The sequence below is a fragment of the Misgurnus anguillicaudatus genome, chromosome 3 (assembly GCF_027580225.2).
Source record: "Misgurnus anguillicaudatus chromosome 3, ASM2758022v2, whole genome shotgun sequence".
NCBI lineage: Eukaryota > Metazoa > Chordata > Actinopteri > Cypriniformes > Cobitidae > Misgurnus > Misgurnus anguillicaudatus.
In genome coordinates this window covers 36,507,717-36,526,681 of record NC_073339.2, presented here as the reverse complement: position 1 = coordinate 36,526,681, position 18,965 = coordinate 36,507,717, and the positions used below count along the sequence as shown (strand labels likewise).

At 36.8% G+C, this 18,965-nt stretch overlaps 1 protein-coding gene across 1 annotated transcript; it reads left to right on the top strand.

Annotated features, from left to right (window-relative positions):
- Positions 1-178: 178 nt before the first annotated feature.
- On the top strand, positions 179-18,246 carry pi4k2b (phosphatidylinositol 4-kinase type 2 beta). The gene is made up of 10 exons (XM_055205735.2): positions 179-697; positions 7,553-7,704; positions 7,788-7,988; positions 8,071-8,202; positions 8,322-8,475; positions 10,737-10,801; positions 11,077-11,176; positions 12,840-12,973; positions 15,277-15,336; positions 17,468-18,246. The coding sequence occupies exons 1-10, from the start codon at positions 364-366 to the stop codon at positions 17,639-17,641; spliced, it is 1,506 nt and encodes a 501-aa protein (XP_055061710.2). The 5' UTR covers positions 179-363; the 3' UTR covers positions 17,642-18,246.
- Positions 18,247-18,965: the final 719 nt, after the last annotated feature.

Sequence of the window (18,965 nt, the reverse complement as noted above, 5' to 3'; positions counted from 1 at the left end):
TATTTGATATACTTATAACTAAAACAGTATACTTATAATAGCATAATAGCATAGTATAAGTACAAGTAGGCGAATTGCAACTTGAAAATCTTGCAATGTTCAGGGTTTGTGGGCGGGGTCCTGATTACTGTACCTTTAAGAAACCTATCGGACAGCGTAGGTAAAGAGTGCGCATGCGTCAGCATAGAGGAAGTCGGTAATGGTGACGGATGATGTAGATGTGAAGCAATCGAGAGCATCCGCGCGTTTTCAGGAACATAGCAAACTGTTAAAGACGGACACACAGCTATGAAGCGGGATTTATATGATTTGTATTAGAAGTGTCTGAGTGTGACAGGAGACAGAATTGACCCGTAGTTTACGATGATGGCAGAGTACGATCCCACCGAAGGCGAGCCGGGGAAAGGCGGTGGAGATTTAACACCGGAGACGAACTTTCACCCGTCGGATGTGCCCGCGGTGTTATTTGAAAAGACCCGGGCCTTGCCGTCACTGGGACTGTCGCTGAACCCCGGGGCAGCTGTCCGGATCTCGGACTCGGCGGAAAGCGTGCTGACAGAGCTGGAGGCGGACGGATCGGGAGAAGAGGCGCTTCTGTTACCGGGACCGGCAGGAAATCTCTCACCCCGGGCAGGCAGAGAGAAGAGGACGCGGAGGAACAGACGCAGCTCATCGTCTGATAACCCCGCGTCTCCAGGTGAGCCGGATATGACCTTTTATAATCCCAGATTAAACAGATGAGTCTTAACCTTGGGTTTTTTCTATTTTATTGACATACTTTAACACAACTCTTTGTGTTTGTTTACATAGCACAGTCAGTACGTTACGGTGGTTTGATACAGCTGTAATTTTTGTCACCTCGCATGTTTGTTAAATGTGATAATTCAGTTATAATATAACATATATTTATGAATACATTAAAACTTAAATACTTCATGTTTTCACATAATCCAAACAAACAAACCAGTCCAAAAAGTAGATAAATTAAAAACCACGCCTTTTATTTTAAAGTAGCCACGCCCCTCTGTTGACAGACGCATTTGCTACGTCCAAAATCTCCGTATCTGATTGAAGAAGAACTCACTGGAGACCCGGCAGCGTTAGTTTCCATGGCAACCGTGCGTGTTCTAATACTGTGGTCTGTAGAGAAACACGAGCAGATGCCTCGGGGAACTTTCACTAAAGAACTAAATTGGAAACATTTCTTTGTTTCTTTCTGTCTCCTCCCCTACTAAATACTCAAAAATTATTTGTAATTGCATTCACTTTGGTTGTCCCACCTGATTTAACTCTTATCAGAAAACAAAACGGTACAGCTTACACAGTTCAGTTTACATGCCCTTTGAACCCAAGGCACACGTGACGTGTACAGGTGGCACTCGCACAGCTGCTGATATATCTAGGCTACTGAACCTTTGGTATGCATTCTTGGCTGTTTCTTCTTGCATATTTAATTAGTCTTGGTTTATTGGCATAATACAATTAATACAAGTACGGGGCTAATGAAATGCAGTAGACGTGCAATATTAAAGCTCCACACAAGTCAGAAAAACTCTTAAATGCTTCTCCACAGACTATAGACACAATCCAATAGACATCACTGCTGTGTACACAGAAATTAAACAAAGTGACCAGTTGCGAAAAAGACATTGTTGGCATTATAAAGTGTCCAGTATTGTTACTAAACGTTATTGTGTGTTTAAAAGTCTTATTTCATTAAGGTAGAAACTACACATTGAGGTCCTTGTTTGTTTTATCCTGGGTGTTCCCATCATGGGACAGCAGCACTATCCACAGATTTACCGGGTATATATATATATATATTCATAGGTAATCATGAGTACAATAGGGCTGCATGATATAATTATAAATGCATAATGCAATATGCACATTTGAAGAACTTCACCTGGAATGCAAAGACATTGAAGAAAAAAGAGCCAGACACTGTTTTAATGTAACTTAGAAGTAAATCAGATGAATATTTCCTTTTAAAACATGAAAACAATGGTGGTTTTAATTTTCACAGCGTTTTATCAAATGTGTCTAGAAAGCTTAAAATAGCTGCAAGATCAGAATGAGAGTTGGCATGGAGATTAGTCACTTTGAACTCGGCAGTGTGGTGTGAAGAAGACATTAACACTTATTGTTATTCATTTCTATGAATCTTTTTGAGGCCCTATGGAGATATTCAGACAGAGTATCTCATTGTTAACACATAAAAGCAAGAGTTCTTTAAATCTCAAACAGATATCTCACAGGACCTGCTAAAATACAAAAATGTTCATAATAAAGATGCATTATGGAGTGAAAATGATGACTATATCTAGTAAAAAGTGTGTGCTTTCTGAGAAAAAGGGGAATATGGTGGCATATTTTGAAAGGTTTGGGCCAGTTAAAAGAATGGTCACTTCCTTATCAAGCCACGATTTCAATTCTTCCCCCCAAAAGTTTGCATGCATTTCCATATTTCATGGAAATAAGTTTCAGTTACACAACTTCCATCTGCTAATGCAATGAATTTCTGTCAAATGGAAAATTTGTTGCTAAAAATAAAAGCCATTTTTTAGTGGTAGGGCCATTGAAAAGATTATAAGGACTTGAAGAAAAGGACAAATCTGCACCACAGACCCAAAAGAATCAGCAGAAAAACACACTTCTGGATGATCCCTGCTGTGTATAGGAGACAGGGGAAAGTGTACTTGCCCTCTGCTAAATGTTTAATGGCCATCAGAGAGGCGGCGTCTTGCTGTGTCTAATGGACTCTCACATTCACCTTTAAAGAGCTACCCAGAGACCATCAGCTGAGTGTGCACGTGTTGTACCTTTGAAAGTCTACGTGGGCCACTTTATGTTTGATGTACTGCTGCATGTGCATTCATTCAGATAACTTAATATTTTAAAATAAAAATGTAAATTTTTATGTAATCCAACTCTCCAGGTGGCACGTGACCAAACCAGGGTTAAAGATTGTGCAAGTTTGTTTGTGTGGAGGTTGTGTATGTAGTGCTCGGTTTTATTAAGAGTCATGCAGACTTTGTTTACTTGAGTTAGGATTGTGCCTTGATCATCTGATTTTATTATCTTATTGTCTTGAGTGTCTGTTTAACCTCAATGCAAAATGCTAATACGTGTGTAAAGCAATTTAATTTAGATATTAGCTATTATGTCATCAAATTGGCCATGCATGTCATTAATGGAATTAAAGGGGGAAATATCTGTTCTATTTAAAACTAACACATCCAAAAAAACGTTGAATATACGTTTCCTTATGTCATGACCCATTTAAAGGGACATTCCACCTTTTTTTAAAAAATGCTAATTTTCCAGCTCCCCTAGCAGGGCTCAAAATTAACTTTTTTATTTGGGAGCACTGGTGCTCCCAACTTTAAAGAGTTAGGAGCACCAGCAAAAATTTAGGCGCATCCATCCAAAAATTAAAAAGCACCACAACTACAATGTAAATGTTAATAGATTTATTTTATTAAAAATAAAACACCACTGCCGGGCTTTACACATCCTATGGCCAGCATTTAAAAGTTGGTCTTCTATTTTATTTTATTTTTTGCTGCATAAATTCCTAAATGAATACCCAAATGCTGTTGAAATAGTATAGCAGCAATAATAATTTAACAATTACAGGTAACATTATTAAGATTACATAGAAAATCTAGCAAACAAGTAAAACACTGATTAATTGTGACATTACAAAAAAGTGACCCTAATATAGAAGGCTTATATATATTGGTATTGATAACTGCATTACCAGGATGCTTTTACTACTAAATAGGCAATGTTTTAAAAAATACAACAAAAACATACCATCAGCATTGTCATATTCCACGTCAACATGGACCACAAGGATGTTTGTCGAATGTCCATTCACCAGCGCATGCGCACATACACCATCAAACACACTTTGACAGACAGGTCGGTGTCTCCATCAATAATAAACACATTTGTCATGACACGTCTTATGTTTCTGGCACTTTCGCCATGTTTAAGCAAGGTACGTCTGGCGCTTAAAATGTTTTGATTCCGCCATTAACGCCGTTTTACAGGATTTACAGTAAACACCGTAAGTTACATTTTCATAGCAGAGACACTCGAAATCTTTAAGCCACTCTCTCTAAAAGGTTTAACGTCAACTCGTATTTTCCGGTGGTGGAGTTACATTTGAATCCGGATCGTCGTAAAAATACAGTAATAACCTTAGCTGTAATAGGCTCGCTCTCGTCATGCTTGCGACGCGTTCGTCTTTTCACATTTCTGCGCTTCCCTGCAACAAGGAATGACTGACGCTCATATTAGCCAATCTGCGGTCTTCATTAAACGCAAGAACTTAATGGTAAAATTTGATTGGTTATGTATCGTTGGAGAGAACACTGAACCTGGGGCAGCGCCAGCACGCAGGATCACAATCAACTCGCGTCACAACAAAATGGGCAGTCGCACAAATGCTCCCAAATATATTTTAAGGTCGCACAGATTAAATTTCGGTCGCATATGCGACCAAAATGGTCGCAATTTCGAGCCCTGCCTAGAGTTTGGAATCCATTCAGCTGATTTTTGGGTCTGTCGTTAGCACTTTTAGCATAGCTTAGCATAATCCATTGAATCTGATTAGACCGTTAGCATCACGCCTAAATAACCAAAGAGTTTTGATATTTTTCCTATTTAAAACTTGACTCTTCTGTAGTTACATCGTGTACTAAGTAGTCTAAATTAAAAGTTGCGATTTACTAGGCAATTATGCTAGGAACTATACTCTCAAATAGGGATCGACCGATATAGATTTTTCAGTGCCGATGCCGATACCGATTTTTGTTTCATCAGCCTAAGCCGATGACCGATACAGGCTACCGATTTTCTTAAGCCGATATTTTAAGCCGATACTGATTTTGCTCACTCAATTTACATCATAAAACTGACACAATGATGATGCCAAATGTTACAAGTCTCCTTAAAAAAAAGTTACATTTATTGAACTTAAAAAAAAAAACTATATTTAACAAATAGTAAAAACAGGTGAGGGTGCTATGGAACCATCTTTTGATGTTATCATGGAAAGGTCGGTTGATTTTAGTCACATGACCTGCAATCGCTTGCGGCTTCCATCACTGTCTGTAAATAATGGCGGAAAAAAATCGGCAAACACTGCAGCCACGTATCGGCCGATGCCGATACACATAAAACCCGCAAATATCGGCCCGATATATCGTCCGGCCGATATATCGGTCTATCACTACTCTCAAACTACGCAGTGCCCGAAAATAGTCCACTTGCCGTGTGTCTCAATTCGTTCCCTAGCTCCCGAGGTCGTGAATCACTGTATCGTGTACACAGGTTCGGGCACTGGTAAGGACCCTAGCTCACTTCACATTGGGACGATGTTCACTTATTTTTCTGTCACGGCTGCTTAAGCGCGTTGTAATCACTCACAGCTGTTACTCATCAACAACCGTCAAAACCAACATCTTTCTGACTTAATTTTAAAAACGGTACATTGTGAAAAATGATGTCATTATTCTCTTACATATCTGTGCATAAAATTGGAGGCATATAATTACATTTTAAATGTAATAAATATATTTACAATTTTAAATAAATATTATTCTTTTAAATATTGAGTATATTGTGGTCCCTTACTGTGTAGCAATGTGTGTTTATATTTACAACTAAAACAAACGTTTGTCTTTATAAAAGTTTCATAAAGTTTATTGAGTTATATATAGGGATCATCGATGCTCACTGGTTTTTGCGTTGCATTGTGGGAATTTTTAGGGAACGAACGTTCCAGTGCACTGAACGGATTTTGCGATTGAGACAGCCCTTAAAATGGCCGACTCCCTGATCAGTGCCCTGACTACTGAACAAGGGAGCTGATTGAGACACACGGTTGGTTACTTTCAATGGCAGGGCACTATTTTCGGGCAGTGCCTAATATCACTACGCCGCTGCAGCCATGTTACATCAGCAAAGTCACTGATTATTACGCCAGTTTGAGAGTAGTTCCTAGCCATATCTGCCTAGAAAATCGCAACTTTTAATTTTCCGTCTGTCTTAGTACACGATGTAACTACAGAAGAGTCAAGTTTTAAATAGGAAAAATATCGAACATCTTTGGTTATTTTTTTAGCTCGATGCTAATTGTCTAATCCGATTCAATGGATTGTGCTAAGCTCTGCTAAAAGTGCTAGCGCCAGACCTGGGCCCGTATCTCTAAAGATTCTGAGAATCCTCTCAGAGAGCTCCTAACTTAACCTAAAAATTCCTTGCCAGGAGTTTTAGCTTAGAAGTGATTCCAGAACATTTTCAGTGATCTCTGAGCAAGGAATGGATGGAAAATCCTAACTTAGTGAGGAGGTGTGGTTGATCTCTCTCTCTCTCTCTCTCTCTCTCTCTCTCTCTCTCTCTCTCTCTCTCTCTCTCTCTCTCTCTCTCTCTCTCTCTCTCTCTCTCTCTCTCTCTCTCTCTCTCTCTCTCTCTATATATATCTATATCTATATATATATCTATATATATCTATATATATCTATATATATCTATATATATCTATATATATCTATATATATATCTATATATCTATATCTATCTATATCTATCTATATATCTATCTATATATCTATCTATATATCTATCTATATATCTATCTATATATATCTATATATATCTATATATATATATATATATATATATATATATATATATATATATATATATATATATATATATATATATATATATATATATATATATATATATATATATATATTTTAGATGTATATATTTGTATTTTTTCTTTAATTTTAAGAGTAAACGCCCACATTTCTAAAAATTTTTTTTAGAATTAGGAGCTACTTTTTGCATTAAGATTCTTTAGGGATACGGGCTCTGGGTAAAAATTAAATAATAAAAGATTGCTTAAAGGAACAAGTAGGGATCATCTTACTGATGTGTTCTGATATATGCTAAATTAAGGCAATTTTTGTTCTTAGCCTGTACAGAAACTGTCAAAATAAGCAAAATGGTTATCAGAAGCTGTTTGAAACCTGTCAGCGCTATGTAAAGAAATTGAAAACCTTGCATTTGCTTGTCTTTAATTTATGTGCTTTGATATTGAATCTTTCATCTTAGGCGTTTTCTCTTTTTTTTTGCACTCTATGATCACAAATGCCCAGCGCTCTTTGAATTTGTATCTTTTTAAAAAGCCAAGCACCAGTTTTAAAGGCTGGTTTTCACATAGCAAATCGTGTCTGAATGAATCTTATGGACACTAGTGATTTAGGCTTTGAAGCTTTAATTTCTAAGAGTATGTTTAATTTTATCTAGGAAATTTGCCTTGAGCAGGAACTTCATTCGGCGATGGAAATTATTAAAAGAAAATCAATCCCCAGCACATTTTCTCTACTGCTGTACAGCCTTTTGAGATCAGGGGACTTCTGACAATTTTTTTAATTTAAATAAGCATACACCAGTCTAATGAACTTCCTTCACCGTGCATTTTTATTAATATCACTTAACTTTGAATGTGCTTATATGTATGTATGTATAGGTTATAGCAGTGGAGAATTCAATCATTTCCCAGAGGACCCCGAGTTTGGAGAGATTATTCAAAGGGCGGAGCAGGCCATCGAAAATGGCGTCTTTCCCGAACGTATCTCGCAAGGATCCAGCGGAAGTTACTTTGTCAAGGATCCTAAAGGGGTATGTTGTGTTTTTAAGAGCTGTGGAAAGATTATTTTTTTAAAAAGTTTTATTCATCTTGATTTCTGTATCCTCTCATTCAGAAAATCATCGGTGTATTTAAACCAAAATCAGAGGAGCCTTATGGTCACTTAAACCCTAAATGGACCAAATACTTCCATAAAGTCTGCTGCCCGTGCTGTTTCGGTCGCGGTTGCCTCATCCCTAACCAGGGTTACCTCTCTGAGGCAGCTGCCTCGCTCGTGGACCAAAAACTTGGTTTGGGAATTGTACCCAAAACAAAGGTAAGGATGGGTTTTATATTAACTTTATAAAGTAAACATCTGCAGGTGAATTTTATGTATGCAATTTCTCATCCCTTTTCAGGTTGTATCTTTGGCCAGCGAGACATTTCACTATAGTGCCATTGACCGTGCCAAATCCCGTGGTAAGAAATACGCACTGGAGAAGGTCCCCCAAGTCGGTCGACGCTTTCACAGAGTTGGTCTTCCTCCAAAGGTGACATATTAGCACTAATAAAAACATATTTCATTTTAAAATGTTGTAAAGACTGTCAAGATTTGAGCATCCATCTGTTGACTTTAAGAGGTCTAACCGGCTGTTACTTTCTCCTGGAGGTGGGCTCATTTCAGTTGTTTGTAGAGGGCTACCACGAAGCAGACTATTGGCTGAGGAAGTTTGAGGCGGAGCCTTTGCCGGAAAACATGAGGAAACAGCTTCAGTCTCAGTTTGAGCGTCTGGTGGTGTTGGATTATGTCATCAGAAACACCGGTACGAAACGATAGTGGTGCAATGGCACCTGTTGATTTCGCATGATAGTGGAAAAACATTGTTTTCTCCATTTCGTAGTTAGTTGTGGTGGTTATGGCTGGAATCGCGATTACTGTTGCACAGTTTAGGAAATTTTTAACACATAACTAGGCTTTTTGCACTTAAAGGTGCAATGTGGGACTTTTAGAATGATCTCTTGACAGAAATGCTATATAATATAAATAACTATATTATCAGTGGTGTATAAAGACCTTACATGATGAACTGTATTGTTTTTATTACCTTAGAATGAGCCGTTTTTATCTACATATGCCGCTGGTCTCCGTACATGGAAGTCACTGACTGCTATGTTTCTACAGTAGCCCTAAATGGACAAACTGTTGTACAGAATGCACTTGTCCATACGTTGTCTCAGACGACGACATGTTTGTCGTGAGGCAGCTACCATAGCTTCTCATTGCATTTCGAAATTGAGGTTTGGTTGCAATTTGAAATCTAACCCGCTAGCTGGTGCTAAAAAAACATAAATTTTTAAAGGGGCGTGCACACCAAAACTTTAAAATGTGGCTGAAAATGCCTGGAGGATGCTGAAAGCCAGCTGTTTTTCAGCTGAATGCCAGCTTTCTTCAGCTAAGCGCTTTGGTTGTTTTGACACTTCAGCTGTGAGCTGGTTGGTTGCTGTGGTATAGTCCTGCCCCTCCTCCACTATGATTGGACAGCCGCGTGAGAACTGACATTGACGAGCGCGCTCAGCGGTGAGCTTGGAATACCGCTGAGCGCCGGTTTTCAGCACGGAAGAAAACCGCTAGCTGCTGGCTTTTTAAAAAAAAAACAATTGAAAACATGCGCCGGCCGCGGGCGTAAAAGCTTTGGTGTGCACGCCCCCTAAGGAATGTTAAGCTTTGTTTGTACTCGTGCTTTGGTCTGCAACACAAGCCTCCGCTGATCACGCGCATCTCAACAGATGAACGAGGCGTTTATAGTTGTTGCACTATTCTTTGAAACGACAGGGGGCGACGTCAGAGCTTTATATATAAATATGAGAACATGATTAAAACGTTAATCTCTTAAATATGTCTTTATTAAACATTATAATTTCATTAAAGTTTTACAAAACAAACAGGACAGAAATATCAAGATTTGTATTTTACTACAAAATATAAGCCAATAATTCTTAACCACCCGCCAGCATTTTTTATGATTTCCCAAAAGTTTAATGCCTCCCAGAAAATGCTCTTCTTTAAATATATAAGCATACCATATATTAAATGAAAGAACAGAACCTCTGCTTTCAAAAAAAAATGTAATCCTGTAGAGCGATCTTCAAAACTTAGACGGACATACAGCTGTTTGCCCTAGGGCTAAACAGCTTGCGGAAATATCTTATATTATCCACCTGGTGGATAATAGCGGTATTGCGTATTGACGAGATAACTTGTCAATGGCGGGGAAAGAGTTAAAAGTGTCAGATAAATAGTATATGCATTGTTGTGCATGGATTATTTAAAGAGATAAGTCACAGGCTTGCCTGTTTGGCCAGAATCGCATCAAGGTCGGTCATTTTCGGATGCGGAGCCACGCGCAGTTACAAAATCGCCGTGCACACCTCCATGCGAAATGGGGTCCCGCGCATCCAATGCGCATGACCATGTCATTTTTGCTGCATGCACCAACAAAAAGCTTTATAAACAAAAGCTTTACCTCTTGTGGCTTGCTGAAGATGGCCTGCTGTTACTTTTCTGTGTAGATTGGATTAGATTTTTTTTCTGTTAAACAGATCAAGAAAAATCCCATAGATTTACAGTAAAGTAAGGACTCAAGCCATATACTAATGGAACAGAATATTATAAAGACTTAAGGATGGGCTTTTTGTACTTGGGCCAGTAGGCAACCAATCCAATACCCCAGGAATGCATGCAAACCACTTTAGTATCATAACAGCTTCATGACAACCATCCCAGCAATTTTGCTTTCGCACATAATAATCACACTTTTTTTTACTACAACAATTTTTTGGTATACAATAGGACATTTTTTTAGAGCAAACTACTGTTTCAATGGTAATTTATTTATTTTTTTGCCTTTATTTTCATTTTGATTCATAACCAGGCTTTTCTTTATTCATTGTCTCTATTGATTCACTGTCTTTTGTTTCACATTGTGTCGCATGCACAAATGTGTCACATTATGAGAAGTGCACATTGTTTTCACATTGTGCCTATGAAAAAGAAATCTGATCTCTCTTCTTTTGGCTTCTTCAGACAGAGGAAACGATAACTGGTTGATCAAGTACGAGAAGCCGGGGGATGGAGAATTGGCAGAGAAGGTGAGCTGCAGGATATTTATAGTTTGCTGGGAAGTTAAGCAAATGTGAACGAGTGTCTGCTGTAATGTAAACCGGTTTCCCCCACCTGCGTAGTACATTGCTTTATATATCACACCTTGTCATAGACAAGACTCAGGATTGTGACTTTGCTGGTTCAGGTGCTCATTATTACTCCATTAAACCACCTCTGGATCTTTACTGTTGACGTAATGATGTTGTTTTAGAGTCACAAAAAAATGCTGAGTTTTATTTTCGTTTTATTTGTCTGTTCTTAGGAATCTGACTGGACGGACTCAACAGATTCAGCCATTAAGATCGCAGCTATAGATAATGGTTTGGCCTTCCCTTTTAAACACCCTGATGAGTGGAGAGCATGTAAGAATTATTATAAATTAATTATTATTCATATATATCTTGCAGTATATACAGTACCAGTTGTTCCTGTAGCTCAGATGGTAAAGCTTTGTGTTATCTGGTAATGGGTTAGATTCCCGGGAAACACGCATGCATATTGGCTATAGCATGAGAAAGAAAGATTGTGTTAAATGTTTATTATAATGCACTTTATATTGTCCTTTCCATAGTTTAGAATGGATAAAATAATTACATTCTTGCAGAAACAAAATGAAATCTGTAAATATAAATAAATAAATACACATATACATATACATATACATATATACATATAAGATAAAAGTATTTTTTGCATAACGTGAATTTGTGTAAAATTATTATGTATATAGAAATGCACACACATGAATATATATTCATGAAACTATTCATTTATACACACACACACACACACACACACACACACACACACACATATTTATATTATATAATAATCATTTTTATTTTTATATATTCTATATTATATATATATATATATATATATATATATATATATATATATTGTGTGTGTGTGTATGTATATGTATTTGTGTGTTTAAATATACATAGTATTTACACATAGCAGAAACTCATATATTATGCAAAAGAACTTTTATTTTGTATGAGATAATAATATATAGCCCTAATATATACATATATTATATTATATTATATTATATTATATTATATTAATTAGTTAATTAATTTATTAATTTATTTATATTTATTTATTTATTTTTTTACTGTAGGTATTAGAATCACCAAATAGTTGTTGTCAAAAATTTGTATTGGCCAAAAATGTAAGCATCCCTGTTTACAAACAAGTAATAAATATAATATAAATATAATATAAATATAATATAAATATAAAATAGCTACTTCTTTATTAGTTATGTAGCTGCCACATTGTTGTGCAAATCAAAGCTTTTTTATATGTGACCCTGGACCACAAACCCAGAAATAAGGGTCCATTTTTTTCATTAAGATTTATATATCATCTAAAACGGTAGGAAATTCATGTAACATGATCTTTACTTAAAGGTATAGCGGAGGATTTTCTTTTTCCAGGTGGATCATCAAGACTATTGGTCCTCCTAGTTGTCAATCAGGAGTGTTGCGCAATTGCATTTTTTTAAAAAGTGGAGAAGGCGGTTCTTTTCTAAAATCCTCCGCTACACCTTTAATTATACTAATGATTTTTGGCATAAAAATTATACTTTTGACCCATACAATGTATTGTTGGCACTTGCTACAAACATACTTGTGCTACTTATGAATGATTTTGTGGTCCAGGGTCACATATTATAGCTCTATTTTAACTTATTTAAGTAGACAAGCTTTGCCTGTATCACATCTATGGACATTCTCGACCACCTTGACGGGAAGGTGCATTTTGAATTTGTTTTAAAAAGCATTTAAGTTTGCAGTTATGCTGGATACTTGTTGGCTGCTTTTCCTTCAGAATTAATCTGACCCTTAAAGTCTACAGATCAAAAAGTTTTAAAAGTCACGAGAAACAAATTGCATCCAGACTTTTAATTGGTAGGGTCTAGGGTGTAAATTTCACTATTAATGCAGTAAATAATTGTCCATATGGTCAGTCTTTCACCTTTGTGATGATCTCATTGATGTGACTGTGTGTGCGCATATCCGTTCCTCTGGGCTTGGTTGCCACAGGCCAAAGTCTCTTTCTCCGAAGAGACCAGAGACCTCGTGCTCTCGCGCATCTCCGACATGAACTTTGTACAGGACCTCTGTGAGGACCTTTATGAGATGTTCAAGGTAGTATAGCTAATTTTCTTATACATTATAAACTGGGCTTTATTGTTTCTCTATCTGCTTTAAAAATTAAAAAAAAACTTCTGTCACCATTTACTCAACCTCATTAAAATTTCTTTGTTCTGCTAAACACAAAAGAAGGATATTTTGAGGAATGTTTGGATCTGGGGCACCATTCACTTAAATAGGATTCTTTTTTTCTACTGAAAGTAGAAAGTGAATGGTGCTCTTATTCTGCTTTGTTACAAACACTTTCAAAATTTCTTCCTTTGTGTTCAGCAAAACAAAGACATTTAGACAGTTTTGGAACAACATGAGGGTGAGTAAATGATGACAAATTTTTTAATTTTTGGGTGAACTATCCATTTAAGTTGATATAAACCTATACAATTGTGTAAAGGGAAATGTGCTCCATTTTGAAATTGGGTAAAAGATATAAACAATTTATTGCACGAAACTGTAATAATATGTAGATTCATGTTTGTTGACTCGATTTGAGGCATTTGACATTTGTCTTAAAATTGGTTTCAAAAGCTGTGCATTGATAGCTTTAAAATGGAGAGAGGATATTACTGTTTTTGACAATCTAGTTACTGTTGGGCTGTTATAAAACTAAATGCACACTTAAAGGAATAGTCTACTCATTTTCAATATTAAACTATGTTATTACCTTAACTAAGAATTGTTGATACATCCCTCTATCATCTGTGTGCGTGCACGTAAGCGCTGGAGCGCGCTGCGACGCTTCGATAGCATTTAGCTTAGCCCCATTCATTCAATGGTACCAATCAGAGATAAAGTTAGAAGTGACCAAACACATCAACGTTTTTCCTATTTAAGACGAGTAGTTATACGAGTTCGACTCGCCTGAAAAGTCCGCTCCCCTTCTCCCTCTCATAATGGGAGAGGGAGGGTGTAACTGGTCCAAGTACTCCCAAAAGTGCTATTACGCCATAAAATATAGTTCCTCCTTCAAATCCGCTTAGAGAAGCGCTACGTTTTATTTTGTACCACCAAACTTGCTCGTATAACTACTCGTCTTAAATAGGAAAAACGTTGATGTGTTTGGTCACGTCTAACTTTATCTCTGAATGGTACCATTGAATGAATGGGGCCAAGCTAAATGCTATCGAAGTGTCACAGCGCGCTCCAGCGCCCACGTGCACGCACACAGATGACAGAGGGATGCACCAACTCCTCCCAGCCAAGGCAACAACATAGTTCAACATTGAAAATGAGTAGACTATTCCTTTAAATGCCCTTGGAAAAGATCAGTCTCGTAATTCATCTCTTTTAGCATGACTTCGAACCCTAAATGAACAAGACCTCACTTACCTACCTGGGTGATTCTCACGAAATCCAGACTTAGAAGGTGTCCAGCATCAGCCAATTTTTTTTTTTGCACATATAAGATTAAGGTCTGAACTTACTATAACCATTATTTTAAGAGGATTTAAAAAAATATTTCCTATAAAATTATTTACATTTTATCATTACCGCAACATGATATTACATTAAATATATGCATTTACAAACTCATGTTTCGGTAATGAGAACTAAAAAGTTGTCTAGGTACTATGACAAACAAAATTTCAACTTATCTTTTTATTTATTTATTTATTTATTTTTTGAAAATGTTAGTTCCTTGAGGGCTTAAACAATGATTGAAAATTGTTGCGGAAGATGAGAGAATTTTTCTTGGACACATTTATATTCCTTATTATTGTCTCTACATTTACCAATGATCACCAAATACCACATGTTTCTTTACTGTAAATGTTTATAGTATAACATGCATTGAAGCTTTTTATTTTTTAGATTTTTAAATTATAAATATTTCCATGTCAAAGAACCCAAATCCAGTCATGAACACGTTACGGTAATGAAAAATTTCCCCTTAAATGTGGAAAAAACATCAAAATTGGTTTGTATGATGTCATTTAAATCATGTGCAAAATTGTACGTGAAGAGATGTTTGTATTTGTATGCTTCATATTTTTATACTCTTACTTTGCATTTACTTTTTTTATCAAAATAATTTTCGTGAGAAAATCTAATTAAGTCTAATTCCTTACTCATTTCTGGTCAACAGTAACATCTGGTTTTTAGTGCTTTCAATAGAGATATGTGTCTGTCATTTACTGCTTTTTTACATTCTGTGAAAATATAACCTTGATATCTTTAATATTGACTTGGTAAGGTCATGTGAAATTAATGATTGAAATCAAACTCCAAATCTTAGTTACACATATTCTTCTCTAATGTGAAATGTATTATTAACTAATATATTTGATTCTTATTTTCAGCCAGATAAAGGATTCGACAAAACCATGTTTGAGAAACAGATGTCTGTTATGAGAGGACAGGTACTGTATGTCTTTATAATTTAAGATGATTTGCCGTCTACGTTCTCGGTATGCTCCAGAAATAGCATTCTGTTCTCGCAGTGTTTTTTCTTTCGCACTTAATTTCGAAGCTTTATCACTATGAAACATTCACAGTTAGCTTAGATTAATACACCCAGCCAGGCTATTTTCAGCCTGTCACAAACGAATACCCGGATTTAGACCAGAAATTTTACAGTGCCAAGTAAGAGATCTCGTCGTATGGCATAATCGTGCAAAGTCTGTCTTTCTCGGGAGGAAACCATTAATGTAGCAAGTGTATTTAATCCTGTGTTGTCACACTGTATTTGCTGTTAGTAATGTGACCTTCAGGCATAGAGACTTGGCACAAACTTGTTGACATTGTGGGATCCTATCCGTTAATGGATCCTATTACTTAATCGTTGTTACACAAACGGTGCTTTTAGCTTTTGATCATACTTGAGCCAAATACAAATACATTTTATCATTTTTTTTTATTATTATTATTTTGGATGAACACGGTCGTTTAACAGGTTAGTTATAAATACAGTAAAATTGCTTGGGTCACAGGGGTTATGGGATGTAAATAAAAAAATAGGTGTACATGTTTGGAGATATTTACACAAAACGTCATTATATTTTACTTGCCAGCAAGCCATCCTAGGTGTGTAGGACTTTTTACTTTTAACCAAACACAATCATAGTTATGTTATAATACAAGTAATATCCTGTTTCTTTTTAGTTTTATAATGGAATCGGATAGTGCCCCATTATTAAAGCTCCAAAAAGCACACGAGTCTGTCAAAAAACTAGTCTTTAAATCTAATAAATGTCTTGTGTCTGAGGTGAATTGATGGGTTTTTGTGATTTTGGGTCAGAGGTCACCTCTCGTGAACCCACATACGGCCATAGTTTATAAAGTTTAAAAAAAATAAATGTCAGTTTGACGTTGTGAATGAAGTTTATTTAACTAAGTTCGGGAGAAGCATGGTCATGTGATCCATCCAATCAGCGTGAAGAGGTGCCTATACATAGCAGTACCTCTATCCTGTGACAGATTTTTTGCAGCATCCCTCCTCCACCCCATCACCCTCACAGTTAAGGGAGGGGGGGTACTCTGGGTTCGGGCGAAAATTCTGATTACATGTTAATGCAACCTCGTGAACAGTATTTAAATGCGGTTGTGGCTAGAAGGGATACAGCTATGGTTAAAATCTCGTGAAATCTCGCCGGAGGAACGTTGTTTTCATCCTAAGGCTTTGTCCACACGAAGCCGGTTCATTCCCTATCCGATCATTTTTTTCCTTGTTCTAAAAAAATAATCCGTAAACACAAAACCACTGAAACTGACTGAAAGCGATGTAGTATATATGCCGGACCAGTATGGGGCGCTGTAATTCTGCCACAGATATACACTATACACGAAGAAGAAGACTTTGAGCATGCGCATAACCAACGTATGGTGTTGTCCATTATCGCTTGTTGCTCACCACAATTGCATAGAAGCAATAGATTTTGCTGTAATAAAGCTAGTAGGCTTTAGTAGCTTCTGTAGCACGAACACAATCACGTAGTCCGCCGTTATTGTTGTTGCTGTTACGTGTGACGCTTCCGACACGTGATGTGATGACGTTTTCGCTTCACAAAATATACGGATTGGCTGTACACACGAAACCGCAAGGGTGTCGATTTCAGATTTATCCACTTTAGGACCCGGTTTCAAAAAATAGCGGTTTCACTCTCTCAAAACGCCTGATCCGTGTGGACGAAACGGCAATACGATAACAAATTTATACGTATACAGTTATATGCGTCTCCGTGTGGACAGCCCCTAATTCTACCAAAAAAACCTAACCCGAATTTAGGCCATAGCTGTATCCTATCTAGCCAGAACCTATGTTTTATCCTAATCCTACTTTGAAAGACTTTACTTATGCACTTTTGGAGCTTTACAAATGGGGCACTATCCAATGCCATTATAAGTCATATACTGTATACCTATGAGTGTGAGGAAAATATTAGCAAATTTTATGGTGAACTATTTCTTTAAATGTGAAAAACTCTTAATTATTATTGTCAAAAAATGTTTTGCACTCGTTTAAAACCCATATGTCTGTTTTTTTCCGGTTAGATCCTGAATCTGACCCAGGCTTTGAAGGAGGGAAAGAGCCCTAACCAGTTAGTGCAAATGCCCCGTGTGGTGGTGGAGAGGAGTCGTGGAGGAGGTCAGGGTCGTGTGGTTCAGCTTGGCAATGCTTTCACCCAGACTTTTCACTGCAAGAGACCGTTTTTCACCTCCTGGTAAAGGACTTCATTTGTCACCGCAAGATGGGAAACGGGAGTTTCTGTAGACACACTGGGTGGAGGACTTTCTGATATAAAGACTTTTAAAGACTGTTGTGGAGAATCTGAGGCCTTTTTCCCCCAGAGCCTTTTCCAAGACATTTCTTCAGCTCGCTGCATTGCACCAGGTCTGAAGGAAATTGTTTGTCGAAACGTTTTGTGGAGCGATGGCCTTTCTCAACTGCCAATTATTTTATAAGTATAAATAGAGATATTATAAGCAAAGGACGATGCATTTACGTGATTTAAACTTGAATAATTGCTCGAATGTAACTTGCAAGTTTACATTTTACACTTCTGAGAACATTTCAGCACCAAGGAATATTGGTGACCTTGTTATTTAATATGATGATGAATGTATTTGCCGATGAATGTTCTAACGGTATATAATATACATTGTTGAATTTGGGTGCTTTTGTAGCCCCTGTTTAAAGTATAAATTCCATGTTTTTCTCTCACAATCCTGTGTATGCATCTTGGACTTTATTCCACCCGAGTGGATGTAAAAGCAGAGCTGTATATTTAAAATAAAGTGAATAAAAAATAAAGCTTTGAAATTGGTAAAAATTTGATCTTCCTGTTTAATGCCTGGTATATATTTCAGCCTAGTATTAATCTACATTATAGCCATTTATTACCGAAAGGATGAATGTGTTTAAATCTGCAGTTCACCTATCAACTTAATGCATTTAATATCTTCCTTAGTAGACATTTTGTACATTTGATTTAAATTGATTAAATCCTTGCAGTTTTTTCCTATCTGTCTGGTTCAGTAATTGGTTCAGCTTAAGAAAATGACTCCATAACAAATCTTAAGACAAACGAGCTGTCAGTGGTTTTAGGTCATCTGTGTTTCGTTTGCCCCCAAAGTCATGCAGTGATTTCAAAGTTGGCAAATTATTACCCACTATGAAACTGCTCGAAGCTGCTGATGTCGTGGACTTTATTCATGGCCTTGTGAGTTTTTGCTGATGTTATCGGTGACTTCATACAGTACATGTACTGTTGAACTGTTATTATGCTGCCATCTTGTGGACAATGTTAATAATTACGCCCAATAGTCTTTACAAGGTTTTAGGTCGATTTATCAAACCCCGGATATTACATTATTTATCTAAAATGTAATAAGCATTTGATTTGTTATTGCATCTATACGTTGTTTTTATCCTGTGTACTATTTTAAGCCATTTTTTTTTTGTAGCAAAACCTTTTGGTGGTAACCATATTTTCTTGGTTTTAACTGTAGTAAAAACCCACGTTTGACTCCATCGTATCGCCATGAAACA

Excerpts from the sequence above, each read along its gene's own strand:
- pi4k2b (XM_055205735.2), top strand. The coding sequence starts at position 364 with ATGATGGCAGAGTACGATCCCACCGAAGGCGAGCCGGGGAAAGGCGGT. Across the intron at positions 7,705-7,787 it reads TTGTCAAGGATCCTAAAGGG|AAAATCATCGGTGTATTTAA; the intron begins GTATGTTGTGTT and ends CCTCTCATTCAG. Across the intron at positions 12,974-15,276 it reads ACCTTTATGAGATGTTCAAG|CCAGATAAAGGATTCGACAA; the intron begins GTAGTATAGCTA and ends TCTTATTTTCAG.